This window comes from Bubalus kerabau, chromosome 4 (genome assembly GCF_029407905.1).
Source record: "Bubalus kerabau isolate K-KA32 ecotype Philippines breed swamp buffalo chromosome 4, PCC_UOA_SB_1v2, whole genome shotgun sequence".
In the NCBI taxonomy this organism is placed as follows: Eukaryota; Metazoa; Chordata; class Mammalia; order Artiodactyla; family Bovidae; genus Bubalus; species Bubalus kerabau.
Genome location: NC_073627.1, coordinates 151464506 through 151481254, shown reverse-complemented (window position 1 = coordinate 151481254; position 16749 = coordinate 151464506). Strand labels below are relative to the sequence as shown.

Here is a 16749-nt window from a genome sequence, read left to right as displayed (position 1 = left end):
CTTCTTCACTTTCTGCCATAAGGGTGGTGTCATCTGCATATCTGAGGTTATTGATATTTCTCCCCGCAACCTTGATTCCAGCTTGTGCTTCTTCCAGGCCAGCGTTTCTCATGATGTACTCTGCATAGAAGTTAAATAAGCAGGTGACAATATACAGCCTTGAAGTACTCCTTTTCCTATTTGGAACCAGTGTGTTCTTCCTTGTCCAGTTCTAACGTTGCTTCCTGACCTGCACATAGGTTTCTCAAGAGGCAGGTCAGGTGGTCTGGTATTCCCATCTCTTTCAGAATTTTCCACAGTTTATTGTGATCCACACAGTCAAAGGCTTTGGCATAGTCAATAAAGCAGAAATAGATGTTTTCTGGAACTCTCTTGCTTTTTCCATGATCCAGCGGATGTTGGCAGTTTGCTCTCTGGTTCCTCTGCCTTTTCTAAAACCAGTTTGAACATCTGGAAGTTCACTGTTCACGTATTGCTGAAGCCTGGCTTGGAGAATTTTGAGCATTACTTTATTAGCGTGTGAGATGAGTGCAACTGTGTGTATAAGTAACTCTGTTCAAATATAATTTTGTATTTTCCAATCTAACTTTGGGATAAATCCGTAGAAATGGAATTGCTGATTGAAAGGAATAAAATGAATATGTAATTTTGTTATATACTGCCAGATTCCTTTCCATGGGCCTGAACAGTTTTGAATTCCCTTCAGTGATGCTTGATCCTATACAACTTTATCATCAGAACATGTGAATGAACTTTGATTTGTTCTGTGGAGAGGTGGAAAAATCTGATAAGTTAGAGTGGCATGCCAGTATCATTTCAATTTAATTTTTCTTATCATAAATGAAATTAAGCATCCTTTTATGTTCACATATCATTTCATTTTCTCTTCTGTAAACTGGTCACCAGGTATCTTTTTTTTTCTTTGATTTCCCTTGCCTCCTAGATTTTTAGGTCTTTGTATATTAGCCCTTTATTTAAGTTGCAAACACTTTCTCCCAGTTTGCGATTTATCTTTGAACTTTGCATTTAAAAAAAAAAAAAACTGTAGCCAATTTTTAAATCTTTTCTTCTAGTGCTTCTGGTTTTTGAGTCACACATAGGAAGATTTCTCCCTCCATCCCGGGGTATAACCATGCTTTATTCTATCACTTCTATGACTTCATTTTTTCATATGTAGATCTTGACATATATGGAATTTTTTCTGGTATGTAAGACAAGGATCTAATTTTATTTTAACTCCTAAATTATGAAGGTGGAATATTACTTCAATCCTTTATGACCTGCATGTCTATTTTTCCTCAGGAATATTCTTCCAGAACAAATTTGCAATGCTGAAGAAGATGATGATTCAAATCTAGAACATCTTCATCTTGAAAACAACTACATTAAAACAAGAGAAATATCATCCTATGCATTTTCATGCATAAGATCATATTCAAGTATTGTTCTTAAACCACAAAATATCAAGTAATTCTGAGTTTTTCTTTGTCATTTGTAAATCATACTCATATATCTGTTTTAGTAGCATTTTCCTCAATAAGAGATATAATGTCATATTAAAGTGTCATTATGCTAGTCAACCTGATTCACCAATGCACAGGACAACCAAACACATATCTACAAGGTTTAGTCTTTTAACAGTTTTAGTGAAACTTTCAGTTTCACACTCTAGGAAGAAGCCATCTTGTTGCAAACTTTTCTCACAAGAATAGGATGTTGTGTGCTGCTGAAGTAGACTGAGAGAAATCTGAAACTAAATATGACCTTTACAACAGACCACAGAATTTCTATTAGCTAAGAACTCCCTAAGTCTTTTAAAAAAGTATGTATGTTATGGTTCAAGCCCAAGAAGTGGACAGCTGGAAAAAATAATAGGTAGAATTTATGAACTAATGTTCTGTTTATTATTCTGTTAAAGCAAAACTTTATTAATTTTCTATAAGTAATTAAGACCCTATAATACAATTATTGATATAAATAAACTTAATCATTGGCTTAGCTTTAGTTCCTTCTATTAATTACATGAATAGAATTAAAATATAATTACTATAAAGTTAATTTCCTGATCTTGAGAACTATACTATGGTTAAGTATGTGCTTATTAACATTAGGGAAAGCTGGGAGAAGGGTATATGTGAATTCTGTATGATTTTTTAATTTATCTGTAAGTCTAAAAAGTTTAACAGTATTTTAAGATCATCCACCTCATGCGAAGAGTTGACTCATTGGAAAAGACTCTGATGCTGGGAGGGATTGGCGGCAGGAGGAGAAGGGGACGACAGAGGATGAGATGGCTGGATGGCATCACTGACTCGATGGACGTGAGTCTGAGTGAACTCCGGGAGTTGGTGATGGACAGGGAGGCCTGGCGTGCTCAATTCATGGGGTCGCAAAGAGTCGGACACGACTGAGCGACTGATCTGATCTGATCTGAAGATCACCCTCATAATTATTTGCTCAAGATCAAAAGATTTATGGAAAGCAGTAGAGTTTGCTTAAAATATAAGTTAACTACCCTTGACTAAACCTTGTAAATATAAACCTAATGCATACATTTAAAAAACTTTTGCTCCTCTGGTCATTGTTAACATCTCTTGTCTTTGTCCTAATTTGCTCAAATGTATCTTTTTACTCAATACAACATAAAAGCTATTAGTATTCATTATGTAGTAGATCCTAACAAAATCATATCATGTATTAAAATTTTCATCATATAATGACATCTTATCTTTATTTCTAAAATAATATTTAAAAGACACATATAGAAACCATGTTGATTTTTCTTGTTACTCTCAGTTTTGTACCTTGGAAAAACACCAGATTAGGTGTTTTTAATTAATTAAAACACTAGATTAATTTCTAGTCTTGGCCCCATTCGGCAGATTACTCTAATTTTTCAAACTTTAGTTATTTAATCTTTTAATAGTTCTCCCACAGTTCTCAGAGCCTTTCAGCCCCACTTCACAGGGCTGTTATGAGAACCAGAGAAGAATAAAACGTATTTGGGAAGTGTGATATGCATAGTGCGTACACTTAATATTGCCAACCTTTCATATAAAATTGACAGTAAACAGCATATTCAGTCAAAGTTAATTATCACCTGGGCAGCTTTCAAGATGTAGAAGTTTGATTTAACAAGAATAATAATATGATACAAACTGTTAGAATCAAGCATCAAAGGCTTAAACCAGGTGGCTAAGAAGAGAAATAAAATCTTATGGAACAAAAAGTTCAGATTTATAACCAGTTTGGGTATGTAGAAGCATTACTAATTTAAATTGGCCAAGTTGAATGAAAGAGACAAATAATAAGAAGATACGGGTATCTGTTTAACTTAACAAGAACCCTTGTGCTGTTTGAATATAAATGCATCAATGTAAATGATTTAAAGAAACTTAAAAAGTAAAAAATTACTGTTAGAGGGGACTCAAACCAAATAAAGTGAGTCAAAAGAATTAGCACCCTAGACAACAGAGATGAATACTGAAGCATTCTTGCATTAATTTGTCATTATGATTTTAATCAGCTGTGTCCCAGATGCTGTTTTAGAGAGAAAGGGATGAAGAGATCAGATGAGGTCTCTGCTCTCTGGGAATGTGTGGTGGTTTAGAGGCAATAAGCAGGAAATCAAACAGACAATCAAATCAACAAGTCATGTGTGATGAAATCAGCACAACAGGGTGGTGATGTAATAAAGTATGTTGGGGTCCCAAAGCCCCTGTGCCTAGGCCTAGGGGTATTCCCAGATTGTGGGTCTCTAGAGTGTGCAAATAGCAAAAGTTGCAATAAGACATTGCAATCCCCAGGAGGCTTGGAGTAACACTAGACCCAGGCACGCACTGAGACCCTACTGTGCACTGAGAATTGGGAGAAGAATCTCTAGAAAGGTGAAAAATCAGAATGACTGATGGAAGCTTTGTTCTTAAGTTGGAAGATGCTTTTATATCTACTGATTATATAATTTAAAATATAAAATATTCTAGCACTGAACTTGTTTGCTTTGAAACTTCATAATGCTCTGGATAGAAGCTTTAATTTCATTTTAGAGAAGTGATAAATGTCCATATAGCAAACACTGTTCATGATATATAATGTTTATATAATGTGTAACAAAGAGGTGTTCTGTTTGGCTTCAGAAGTATACTGTAATTACTAACACAGATGTACACTAAGGAAATCCTGGCCCAGTCATGGTCTGAAAATACTTAATAGTGTGTCATCTTTGCACATATGTACAGGAAATACTAACTATATTTTCAATTTTGAGATTTGGCTTATTGTAGATTAAGGTATTTTGTAAAAAGCATTAAAGATATGATGTGGTTAAAGAAACTTTTAGCCTAGAATTATAAGGAAGTAATTATACCAAGAATCAGGACATCCGGGTATCCATCTTGGTCTCTAGTAATTACGCAGTCATTTTACTTTTCTGAGATCACTTGATTCAATTACAAAATAGCATTCTTGGAACGCATCAATGGTTTTCAAGCATGGCTCATCAGGAGTTCATGGTGCCCTGGGGAGGAAGCGTCCTTGAGAGAGGAAGTACACAGAGTCTGTGTACTCCCTTCAGACAAAACAGCTCTGCTACCATCAGAAAGGGTTAGCTGACACTGCTCCTGTCTGCCTCCCCAGCTCCCCTTATTTCTTGAAACCAATAGACAAGGTACTATATAAATCACACATCAAGTTCTAAAAGTCATAAAGAACATTCAGCCAAAGTCCCTGGTCCTTATCCTCTCCTCAGCTCCTCCTATACTTTCAGAGAACTTCACTGGAGAGCTTTGGCCTGAAGAAACATTTCTCATTTACGAGGATTACAGCTGCCTGAACAGAGCCAACCTCTGGGTATGCCGGGACAAGGAAGCTTAGTAGATGTGTCTGTTCCTTTGGAGCTCCAGCACCATAGTGGGGATCAGCCCCGAGCACCTCTGCCACAACCAAAGACTGCTGACCTCTGACCTAAAACACCCTGAAAGGCAGTTAGCGTGAGTGCATGTTCTATAGGATGGGGACAACATGGCAGTGCTGCCGCACACAGAGATTGGGATCACATCTTTGTCTCTGCCAGACTGTGTGACTCCCTGTGGAGCAGGCAGGTTAGGATGCCCCCAGCACCCTAAGGGTGGATGTGTGGCATTTGGGAACAACAGGGAATAGGTGACTGAGCCTGGACTTAACATGCATCTGCTGAATGCAGTCCCGAAAGTGGAAAGTCTGGACACCTGAGAGTGGGTAGGCGCACCCATAAATCTGGCGGGTGCTGCCAACAAGATTGAGAAGATACAACACTGTCTCCTTGGGCTTTTATTGTCAAGTAACTCTACATACATCCCTCAGGAGTTGGCCTTGAGAGGTTAAAGTTAACTATTCCTAGGGATGACTTCTTCTATTAACATGGAAAACACCACCCACAACACGAGTTGAAATGTGCCTCTATCCCACATTGACACCACTAAGAGCAGTAAGGATGATCACCTCATTCACACAGAAGAATGTGATTATTTCAGTAACTGTTCAAACTGTGTAGTCAAAACCTTTAAGTTCACTGGAAAGTGTTAATAAACTATAATGCTTGTTTCAAGATATTTTTAGATTTGGTATGTGGAAATTTAGCCACAGATGATGGGTATATAGCTAAATTAGGATAAAATCCCAAATTTTTACTGGTGCTACAGTGTGCTACAGGCAAAAATGGTTTCCCTGAGTTGACAAATTTAGATCAGGAGTAACAAAGAAGTCTGTGGTATATATGGTATAGGAAATAACTAGCACTGAGTTTGGGGGAGAAAAGATCCCTAGGCTTAAACTGGGGCTTGAAATTTGAATCAGTTGAGGGGGAAGGAATAACTGACTGAAACAAAGAGGCATGAACCAAGCATAGTTGAGGTTCACCAGGGGAAGAGAGACCATACAGGAAATAAGAGGCTTGGGGTGGCCTGGAAGGCCCATAAGAGGAGACCATACTTACTGCAATGAGAAATATAGGACACCACCAAAAAACTCTGAAGAGAGGTGCATGGAAGTAATGAAGGGAAAAGAGCCACCACTCTGATAATCTAGAAACAGAATAACAGGGACCCACTCAGTATAGGCGACAGGAGGAACGAGCAAAAACAGGGATAGGTACGACAGAGACTTTGAAAGAAGAAGAAAAAAAAACCCTACATTCTCTTTGCTGTAGATTAAGTCTGAAGGCAAGCTTGCCATATTTGTCATCTTCTGAGGGGCTCGATATCAGAAGGACACTATGAACCATCAAAACCTGAGAATATGCATGCGTGCATGGTAAGTTGCTTCAGTTGTGTCCAACTCTTTGTGACCCTATGGACTGTAGCCGCCTGGCTCCTCTGTCCATGGGATTCTCCAGACAAGAATATTGGAATGTCTTGCCTTGCACTCCTCCAGGGGATCTTCCTGACCCAGGGATTGAACCTGTGTCTCCTGCATCATAAGCAGATTCTTTACCACTGAGCCACCGGGAAGTCCAATAGAGAATATATTAAGAATAAAATGAACTGATAGAAGGGAGGGGACATGTGCATACCTATGGCTGATGTATGGCAGAAACCAATTCAAAATTGTAAAGCAATTATCCTCCAAATAAAAATAAATAAATTTTACAAAATGAACTGATTGATTGTAAAAAGGAAGAGAAGAAAAGAAAAAACAAAAGGGAAGTAGTGATCTACCATGCAGGGGATACAAAGAAAAAAAGAAAAGGGATAGTGATCTACCAGGCAAGAGATACAAAGAAGAGAAAAGCAGATAAAAAGGAGAACTGCTCTGAGTCTCAGTGATGCTGCTGAGAAACTTAGAGAAAGAGACAGTTTGGGTGAGAATATGCTGAAGTTTGGAGGTGTCATCATGGAATTTAGGCAGGAGGATGGGAATGCACTCAGCTGGAGGGGAATCCAAAGGAAAGGTTACAATGAGGGGTGGATGAAGAGAAGGGCAGGAGCAGAACCCTAATGGGTACCGACTTTCAATTTCAAGGGGAATAAGTTTACTATATGGCTGCATCTGACTTGAGCCATATGATCTGACCTCAAGGAGCTTCCAAGGCACAAGGCAAGCTGTGCCTAGAAGCCCAGCTCTTCAGCAAGTGCCTCCTCCCTTCGGTACTTGGCATCTGTTCCGCCAACCTCCTGACAGACAGGTCTGGTTTTATGAGTTAGGTCTGCATTGATTATTTATTTGCATTGTAGGATGTAGTACAGTAGATTGGTAGACGGTATACCATGTTTTCCTAAAAGATTGTAAAACTTAAAATAAGAGACAATTCATTTCTTGAATCCCTATATTCTGTGTATAGAGTAGGTACTAATATAATTGTTGATCCCTCAGTCTAAACGATCAGCTCATGAGTTGTCCAAAGTTGACATTAATACTATCCCTAAACAAAACAAAGAGAAATGTGCAAAATTTAAGGATTTTTAAAGGAAAAGTGATAAAGATTTATATACGGTCATATAATTAGTAAGGAATAACTTCTCTTATTAATATTTTCTGACATAGACATTAGAAGGCAGAGTATATTTTATAAAAAAAATAAGTCATGCTTTGACAACTGATTGTTTTCCATAACAGCAACACTGACAATGTTTTCCAAAGCCATCATTTAAACAACATGAATTACTAGGTTCATAGATGCTGACATAAAAGAATAAAATACTCAAGTTCTGCTGTTTAAGTGAAACCTCAAAGGACTGGGTAAACCCTCTATGATATCTATTTCACCTCTTTCCCTTATTTAGAAAACAGAAAGTGTCCTCATAGGAGAAGTATTTATAAATTGGTAATGACTGAATTATTCATTTGTCCATAGTTGAATATGAATTCAACTTAAAATTCAAAAACATTAAAAGCATTTTGGGGTTGCAAAGAGTTGCACACGACTGAGCAAGTAACACACACACACATATGTATGAAAATAGATGTTTCTGGCCAACTCTAACCTATACCAGATGATTCCAGGGGGCTTTAAACCCTAGAAGTCTATGAAAAATGAAGTTCATCTCTTGCAATGAAAAAACAAGAATGAGTATCTTGGGTCTGAAACTGGAATCCTTATTAGCTGTGGACATGATCAAGTTACTTAGACTCTGATTTCCAGTTTCCTTGCCCATGAAATTGAGGAGAGTATCTGCCTACCAAGGCATCTGTGAAGGTTAAATAAGGTGATGTTCACAACAGTACTGAGCACAGGGTGGACATCAGATGACTATCCATTCCCTTAAGGATAGGTGCTGGGAAACCAGAAGGTAGGAAAGTTCAGTGACTTATTCAAGGCTGCCAAGTCTCATAATATGGTAGATATTAATAATTTAAGGAAATGATTCCTTAGATTGTGATATATACTGGAAAAAGGAATGGGCCTATTACAGTAGAGCAGGGGTCAGATAATGCTCTCTGTAGAGGGCTGGGCTCACGTGGGATGCTGCAGCCATGTCAGTAGCTCTCTTGAGCTTGGTGGCCTTTGTGCTGTGTCACTGCATGCTCACATCCATTGCACAGAATAGAATGAAACCAGCTTAGAACATGTTATAAATGCAGTGTGAAACCAGAACTCAAAGAAGCTAAACTATTTATTGTCATAGATATGGGAGTAGATTAGAAGCAGATTTTTAAAAATCCTGATTATAGGAAAGAAGAGTAATTTTGACTTACAGGTGTGATTCACTATAATAACATAAAACCAAAAAAAAAAAAAAAAAAGAGAGAGAGAGAGAGAGAGAGAAACTGTATTTAAAACAGCCAAATGAGAAGACTACCTGATCAATAAACCTGTCCTGCAGATGGATTTCTACCATAGAGATAATCCGCAAGTGGGTCTACAGGGATATAGTAAGAGTCTGCGTGTAAGCCTTGGCCAGGTGCGGCATGCTCTGGGCAGATGGTTCTGGGGTGTTTAAGTATTTACCATTCTTGTGAACATCAGCTCTGATTAAACCTACTGCAACAGACCCAGAAGCATTGGTGAAAGACTTTTAGAGGAACTACAACCTACGTAAATAGTGTAGTTATGTGTTAGTGTACATTTCATCCTATAATGTCTTAAACAACACTTTGGCATATTATAACATATTACTTACATGCCTTTGCTTCAACATGCTGAACAGGAAGAGCTGAAACTATAAGTCACATTGAAATTTGGTCTGTCACACACTGTTATTGGCAAAGAGGTGAATATTTCTAATTAGATCAATAGAGCTTAGTGATTACACAACTAAAGAATAAATGGCATGATTATTTCTTCTTTGACATTATGTTTCCTTTTCTACAAGAAAACGGATTAAAAAAAACTTACAAAAAAAAAAAAAACCTTACAGTCTAGTGTATTTTTCCCTTTGCACAAAATGTGAAGAATGTGAATCCACACAAGGGAAAGTAGACTGTATTAAAAATAACATGTGATTGCACTAAACACATATTAGTTTGGAAAAGAAAAGGAATACATCATGTTACTAGAATGTCATGGTGTGTTTCTAAGTAACAGAATCTCTGTGGTCAAATAAACTTACATTAAACTAACAGCTTAATGTAAGATACAAGAAAATCTTTTTATAAATTGGAAACTGCTGAAAGTTCATTTGCTTTACATAAGTTGAGAATTACATTCACAATTACCAAATTTATATATGAACTGTCTGAAATATTAATAGTGTGTGATACTCAGAATAAAGAATGCATTGAAAACTGTAAATCTATTCTAGGTCAGTAGTTCTAAACTATGTGAAGAATGGACCTACCCTTTGAAGATATGATCGAAGCTCTGATGGCTCTTCTATGCAGAAAAATATACAAACACTTCGCATGTATCAACAGACTCATAAAACCCACCCTAAATGTAGAATAAGACCTTAATCAACTTAAATTTTTCATGTAAATATTTCACTGCAGTTAAGGATAAATCAGAGTTTAAATTAATTTAAGGCAACTTATTTACCACAACTTATTCCCTTATTTCCCACAAATATTTAGCATATTTTTAATGGTCATAGAAAAGTTGAAAGAATACAATGAACATCTATATATTTTCACCTATATTCACCAATTAATATTTGTCATCTTCATTCTATCTTTTTCACTCGTTCCACATTCATATCTATACATATATATGCATTTGTGGGGTACAGGGGCTGGACCATTTGAATGTAAGTTGCAGATATAACCTGTTGCCCCAGTGCTTCAATACAAATCTCCTAAGAACAAGGACATTTTCTTACATAACCATGAAACAATGTCACATTCTCTGATATTGTCAAACCCCAGAAATTTAATATTGATTCAGGATCAACATCCTGTCTATATTCAGAGTTCCCCAACTGTCCCAACAATGTCCAAATCACTGTGTGTGGTGCAGATCTAATGGCTCAAGATCCAATCAGAGTTCGCTTGCCTTTAGTCTCTGGCAATCTAGAGCAGCAGCCGTCAGTCTACGTCTTTCACTCCTTCACTTTCTGAAGGGATTCTAAGCCAGCTGCCATGTAGAATGTCCCCTAATATACATTTGTCTCATTGTTTAGATTTAGGCAGAATACTTTTGGCAAGAATCCCACATAGTTGATATCATGTACTTCCTTTTGTATCACATCAGGAAGCACAAAATGTTGGGCTGGCCTGTAATTGGTGATGCTGAGACATTTGGTTAAGGTGGTATCTTCATCTCCTTGTAATTAAGAAATATCCTGCAAAGTAAGGTCTGTGTGAATATCATGCCATCCAATAACTTTTCATTTAGTGGCTTTTAGCTCCTATTGAAGTTCTTTGCCTAAATCAGTGACTACATTGTAAGTTTCACAGTGGTGATTTTCTAATTCTATGGTTCCTCTGTACTCATTAGTTGGCATTCCTCTACAGAAGAAGCTGTGACCCTTTTGACCCTCTTTCCTTGTTACAATAAAAAGGATTTTGCATTTGATGTATTATAATCCATTGCCACCCTTATTCTATGAGGTTCGCAAAGAGTTAGACATGACTGAGCGACTGAACTGAATTGAACTGAACTCAAACTATGCCTTTACCCAAGCTTCTATGTACTGTTCACAAGTCCGCAGTAATCTCTGTGTGCTTTTGTGCCTGCTGGTATGATGTTTCAGGCATACCTTACAAATTCCCTGGTCCTGATCTGTTACTTGACATTTTTCTCAGAAGCCTTGCTCATCCTAATGAAAAGTGGACCTTGGCAACACAGATTTGGAAGTTAGATGCACTCACTGTTTTCCAGTCTTCTCAGAGGAAAGTGGTAGAAAATTTATTTAAAAGAAAACCACTACTTATACTCATTCCTGAAAGCAAACTGACCTATGAAGCATTATCTGAAAATATTTGATACCCACATTTTTATAAATCCAACTCAATTCATTTAAAATGACTATTTATGGCATTAATTCATTTTTAGAGGAAAACATTAAACAGGATGATGGCAGTAGCTCAACCTGCAGGTTGTAGAAGTGAGTCCTTATAGCACTGGGTATAGAAAAATGGCAGGTGAGAGCCAGGGACTGGAAACTCATCTGAAGAAGACTACCGCCGAGAGCTCACCCATTTGCTGGAATGGCACAGAAATTCAGTGCAGTCTTTTCCAAATTGAACTTTTAAAATATGGTAAATCTGGCCTTTGATGTAAGTTTCCTGTTTTTTAAAAATAACACATGCTCCAAACAAACCACAGCTGTGGGCTCAAAACTGCCCATGGGTTATGACCTACTGTATAAAGTCAATTCATTATAAACCACATCTCTCATGAATGTATGAGAGATGCTTGAACCATGAGAGATGCTTGAACATTCAAAACAGCCCATGAAGTCATATCAAACCCAAGAATTCACTTCTTTCAGGAGTCTTTGGGAATACCTACTATATACAGAAATGGAATGGACGTAACAGAAGCAGAAGATATTAAGAAGAGGTGGCAAGAATACACAGAAGAACTATACAAAAGAGATCTTCACGACCCAGATAACCACCATGGTGTGATCATCCAGCTGGAGCCAGACATCCTGGAATGTGAAGTCAAGTGGGCCTTAGGCAGCATCACTATGAACAAAACTAGTGGAGGTGATGGAATTCCAGCTGAGCTATTTCAAATCCTAAAAGATGATGCTGTGCAAGTGTCGCACTCAAAATGCCAGCAAATTTGGAAAACTCAGCAGTGGCCACAGGACTGGAAAAGGTCAGTTTTCATTCCAATTCCTAAGAAAGGAAGTGCCAAAGAATGTTCAAACTACTACACAATTGCACTGATCTCACACGCTAGTCAAGTAGCGCTCAAAACTCTCCAAGCCAGACTTCAACAGTATGTGAACCATGAACTTCCAGATGTTCAAGCTGGATTTGGAAAAGACAGAGGAACCAGATCAAATCGCCAACATCCGCTGGATCATTGAAAAAGCAAGAGAACTCCAGAAAAACATCTATTTCTGCTTTATTGACTAAGCCAAAGCCTTTGACTGTGTAGACCACAACAAACTGTGGAAAATCCTGAAAGAGATGGGAATACCAGACCACCTGACCTGCCTCCTGAGAAATCTGTATGCAGGTCAAGAAGCAACAGTTAGAATAGGACATGGAACAACAGACTGGTTCAAAATTGGGAAAGGGGTATGTCACGGCTGTATATTGTCACCCTGCTTATTTAACTTATATGCAGAGTTCATCATGAGAAATGCCAGGCTGGATGAAACATAAGCTGGAATCAAGATTGCCAGGAGAAATATCAATAACCTCAGCTACACCACCCTATGGCAGAAAGCAAAGAAGAACTAAAGAGCCTCTTGATGAAAGTGAAAGAGGAGAATGAAAAAGCTGACTTAAAACTCAACATTCAGAAAACTAAGATCATGGCATCCGGTCCCATCACTTCATGGCAAATAGATATGGAAACAGTGAGAAACTTTAGTTTTTTGGGCTCCCAAATGACTGCAGATGGTGACTGCAGCCATGAAATTAAAAGATGCTTGCTTCTTGGAAGAAAAGCTATGACCAATCTATACAGCATACTAAAAAGCAGAGACATTACTTTGCCAACAAAGGTCCATCTAGTCAAAGCTATGGTTTTTCCAGTAGTCATGTATGGATGTGAGAGCTGGACCATAAAGAAGGTGGAGCACCGAAGAACTGATGCTTTTGAAATGTGGTGTTGGAGAAGACTCTTGAGAGTCCCTTGGACTGAAAGGAGATCCAACCAGTCCAAGGAAATCAGTCCTGAATACTCATTGGAAGGATCGATCCTGAAGTTGAAACTCCAATATTTTGGCCCCCTGATGAGAAGAACTGACTCATTGGAGAAGACCCTGTTGCTGGGAAAGATTGAAGGCAGGAGGAGAAGGGGATGACAGAAGATGAGATGGTTTGATGGCATCACCGACACAATGGACATGAGCTTGAGCAAGCTCCGGGAGTTGGTGATGGACAGGGCAGCCTGGCATGCTGTAGTCCACGGGGTCGAAAAGAGTTTGACACAACTGAGCGACTGAACTGAATAGAGCTATATACAAACTTGGTTATGCATAAATAAAATACATTATTTACATGTTAGTGTTTGATGGTCTAGAACATTCTTAAAGTAGGTATTTACAAGGCACATCCTCTCACATTCCTCAGGGCTTCCCTGACAATCCTCCACCCCATTTTGCCTTTTTTCACCGAGTTTAACACCATTCTTTGAATAAATGGATGACCAAAATCTTCCTTGTGATTACTAATATAAGAGACTGTTACACAATCCATTAAAATGTACTTAATGTAAAGGTCCGTCTAGTTAAGGCTATGGTTTTTCCAATAGTCATGTATGATGTGAGAGTTGGACTATAAAGGAAGCTGAGCACAGAATTGATGCTTTTGAACTGTGGTGTTGGAGAAGATTCTTGAGAGTCCCTTGGACTGCAAGGAGATCCAACCAGTCCATCCTAAAGGAGATCAGTCCTGGGTGTTCATTGGAGGACTGATGTTGAAGCTGAAACTCCAATATTTTGGCCACCTGATGCAAAGAACTGACTCATTTGAAAAGATCCTGATGTTGGGTAAGATTGAAAGCAGGAGGAGAAGGGGACAACAGAGGATGAGATGGCTGGATGGCATCACCGACTCGATGGACATGGGTTTGGGTAAACTCCGGGAGTTGGTGATGGACAGGGAGGCCTGGCGTGCTGCGGTTCATGGGGTTGCAAAGAGTTGGACATGACTGAGCGACTGAACTGAACTAACGTAAACATAGGAGTAGACACAAGATATCAGCTGACAAACATCATAAAATTCATTAATTCTAGTGATACTCAAGCTCAGGAAGGTGTCTCATGTGGTCACAATCAGCCCTACTCCTCACCCTTTGGAGTCTTAATTTTCATAAAATGATTTTTAAGGTCCTTTCCAGTATCCCAATCTGGAGAAGGGCATGCTACCCACTTCAATATTCTTTTTTTTTTTTTTTTTTAATATTTATTTTTATTTATTTGGCTGCATAGAGTCTTAGTTGTGGCATGTGGGAACTAGTTCCCTGACCAGGGATCAAACCTAGCCCCCCTGCATCTTGGGCACAGAGTTTTAGCCACTGGACCACCAGGGAATTCCCTACTTCAATATTCTTGCCTGGAGAATCCCATGGACAGAGGAGTCTGGTGGGCTACAGTCCAAACGGTCACAAAGAGTTGGCACGACTGAAGCAACTGAATATACACATACACATACATGCAACCAATGCTTCTTTTCCTAAAATGTAAGTAAAGCGAGTAATGCTTTTCTAATTTTGAAACTTATCTTGTTTACAAGATAATAATGTGCAGATTATTCACAATTCCTAAAGACTATAAATAGTAATGCTAATTCTCCAATATTTAGACCAAGACAAATTTAGATAAGGCAAAACCCAAACAGTAAAAAACAGACATGTAGAAAAGAAATAGGTCCCCTTCAGAGGACCCTCATAGGAACCAAGAATGGAAGAAATTCTCCTCACAATACTTTAGGGAAGAGGAAGTACACTGATGTGTCTAGAATGACAATGTGCAAAGGTGTGGAGAAAAAACTCCAGTTTATATCCAAACGGTGTGTCTGTGCATGCTGGGCTGTCTGTGTAGTTGTGAAGTAAATCTTCCCACTGGCAGCTCCAAGACTATGGCGAGGGGTTGTGGGTCCTGGGCTGTACCGCTAGTCACAGTGTCAGCAGAATAGGGTGAATAAGCCAAAAAGACCACTCACATTTTGGCATTATACTTCAAGGCCAATTTCTTTGCCTAAGCCTCTGACTAAAGATCACAGCGTGTTGGAGGAAGACAAGCTCAGGGCTCACAAGTGGGGAGAGGAGAGAGGCTGCAACATATCTTTAGAAAAACAATCTCACATGACGTGCTTCCCAGTTCTCTAGATAAGGTGGCAGAACCCAGCTTAGAAGGGTGGTGGTGGGGCAGATGCCATGACTGAGAGGAGAGGTGAGGTGAGGAAAGGGTGGAAGAGTAACACGGGAGAGGGGCCCTGTGTGCACAGAGGCAAAAGGAGAGGGTGGGAAGCACATGTTCCCTGGCAATGAGAGGCTGCCACTCAGCCCCAGTCAAGTGTTACCATGCAATATCATTATGTCTTTAAAAGAATGTACCTAATTAAAAAGATTTTATTACTAAAAATGCTGTCACCTGAGCCGCCAGTAAAGTGTAGTAACAGTAAAGACCACTGACCGTAGGTCGTCATAAGAAATATAATAACAACGGAAAAGTTTGCAATATTGCAAAAATTACCAAAATGTGACAGAGACATGAAGTGAGCAAATGCTATTGGAAACTATTGGCCAATAGTTTCCGCTTGACACAGGGTTGCCTCAAACCTTCAGTTCGTGAAAAAAACACAAAGAAAACACTAGATCTAAGAAATGCAATGAAGTGAAGCACAAGAAGGTATGCTTATAATGAGAATAAGCAAACTATTGCTAACCACAATGACCTTGATGGATCTCTAAAACATAACACTGGATGAAGAAATCCAGGCTCAAAAGAGAATGCAATGTATGACCCATATACATGGAACGTTCAGGGAACTACAGTGTTTGAAGTCAGGCAGCGGCCTCCTCTGAAGACAGAGTGATTTGGAAGAGGGGTCTGGGAGTGCTGGAATTTCTTGATTAGGTGTTTGTGAAAACTAATTGAGCTGTACCATTATGATGTTTATTTTTCTGGAATCTAAACTTTACCTCCAGTTAAAGTTAAAAAAACAAAACATTGTGAAAGACACAGATTTCTGCCCAAGGAGCTTCCCATTTATGGTCGCTGCTTTGATGGAACTCAGGTTAATAAAATCCAGTTCAACCTTTACAATGTCCCAATTCATCAAGATAACAGACAAATGTTTTGAACTAAATATAACTGAATAAATATGGACATGAGCATTATATTCAAACAGGAGGCCTGCCAAACCTCAGGTGGTGTACCGAGGACAGGCCTAAAATTCTGCAGAGGGAGGTCCAGCATATGGAACTCTTTGATGTGAGGGCCACAGAAGGATATTTTATTTAACTGATGGCTGGCTGCCCTGTACAATGGAGGCACAGTACTCTTTCTATGGCTTGCTTCAACATGTGCCATTTCTCTGGGAACTGGGAACAAACAACAGTCAGATTTTCTTTGTGGGAGGAGAGAAGAAATTCTACTAACTAGTAGAAACACGCTTTGCAAACAGGCTGGCCCCCAAATCTGCACATCATGAAGATGCTAGTTTGGTGTTACCTAGTACTGGTGAGTCTTTCTCACCAGACTTAGA

The 16749-nt window shown here is 38.7% G+C and overlaps 2 protein-coding genes across 9 annotated transcripts in view; one reads left to right on the top strand and one right to left on the bottom strand.

Moving 5' to 3' along the window:
- ECM2 (extracellular matrix protein 2) overlaps nucleotides 1–6579 on the top strand; it is a 45175-nt gene extending 38596 nt beyond the window's left edge. Inside the window, exon 10 of one of the 3 annotated variants that reach the window (XM_055579051.1) lies at nucleotides 1303–6579. In XM_055579051.1, the coding sequence (XP_055435026.1) occupies nucleotides 1303–1471 (169 nt within the window). In that variant the 3' untranslated portion in view covers nucleotides 1472–6579. The remainder of the gene's footprint in view (nucleotides 1–1302) is intronic. The other 2 variants (XM_055579049.1, XM_055579050.1) reach the window with 2 other exon arrangements.
- Nucleotides 1–16749, bottom strand: part of CENPP (centromere protein P) — a 237068-nt gene that overhangs the window by 78291 nt on the left and 142028 nt on the right. The window lies entirely within an intron of this gene.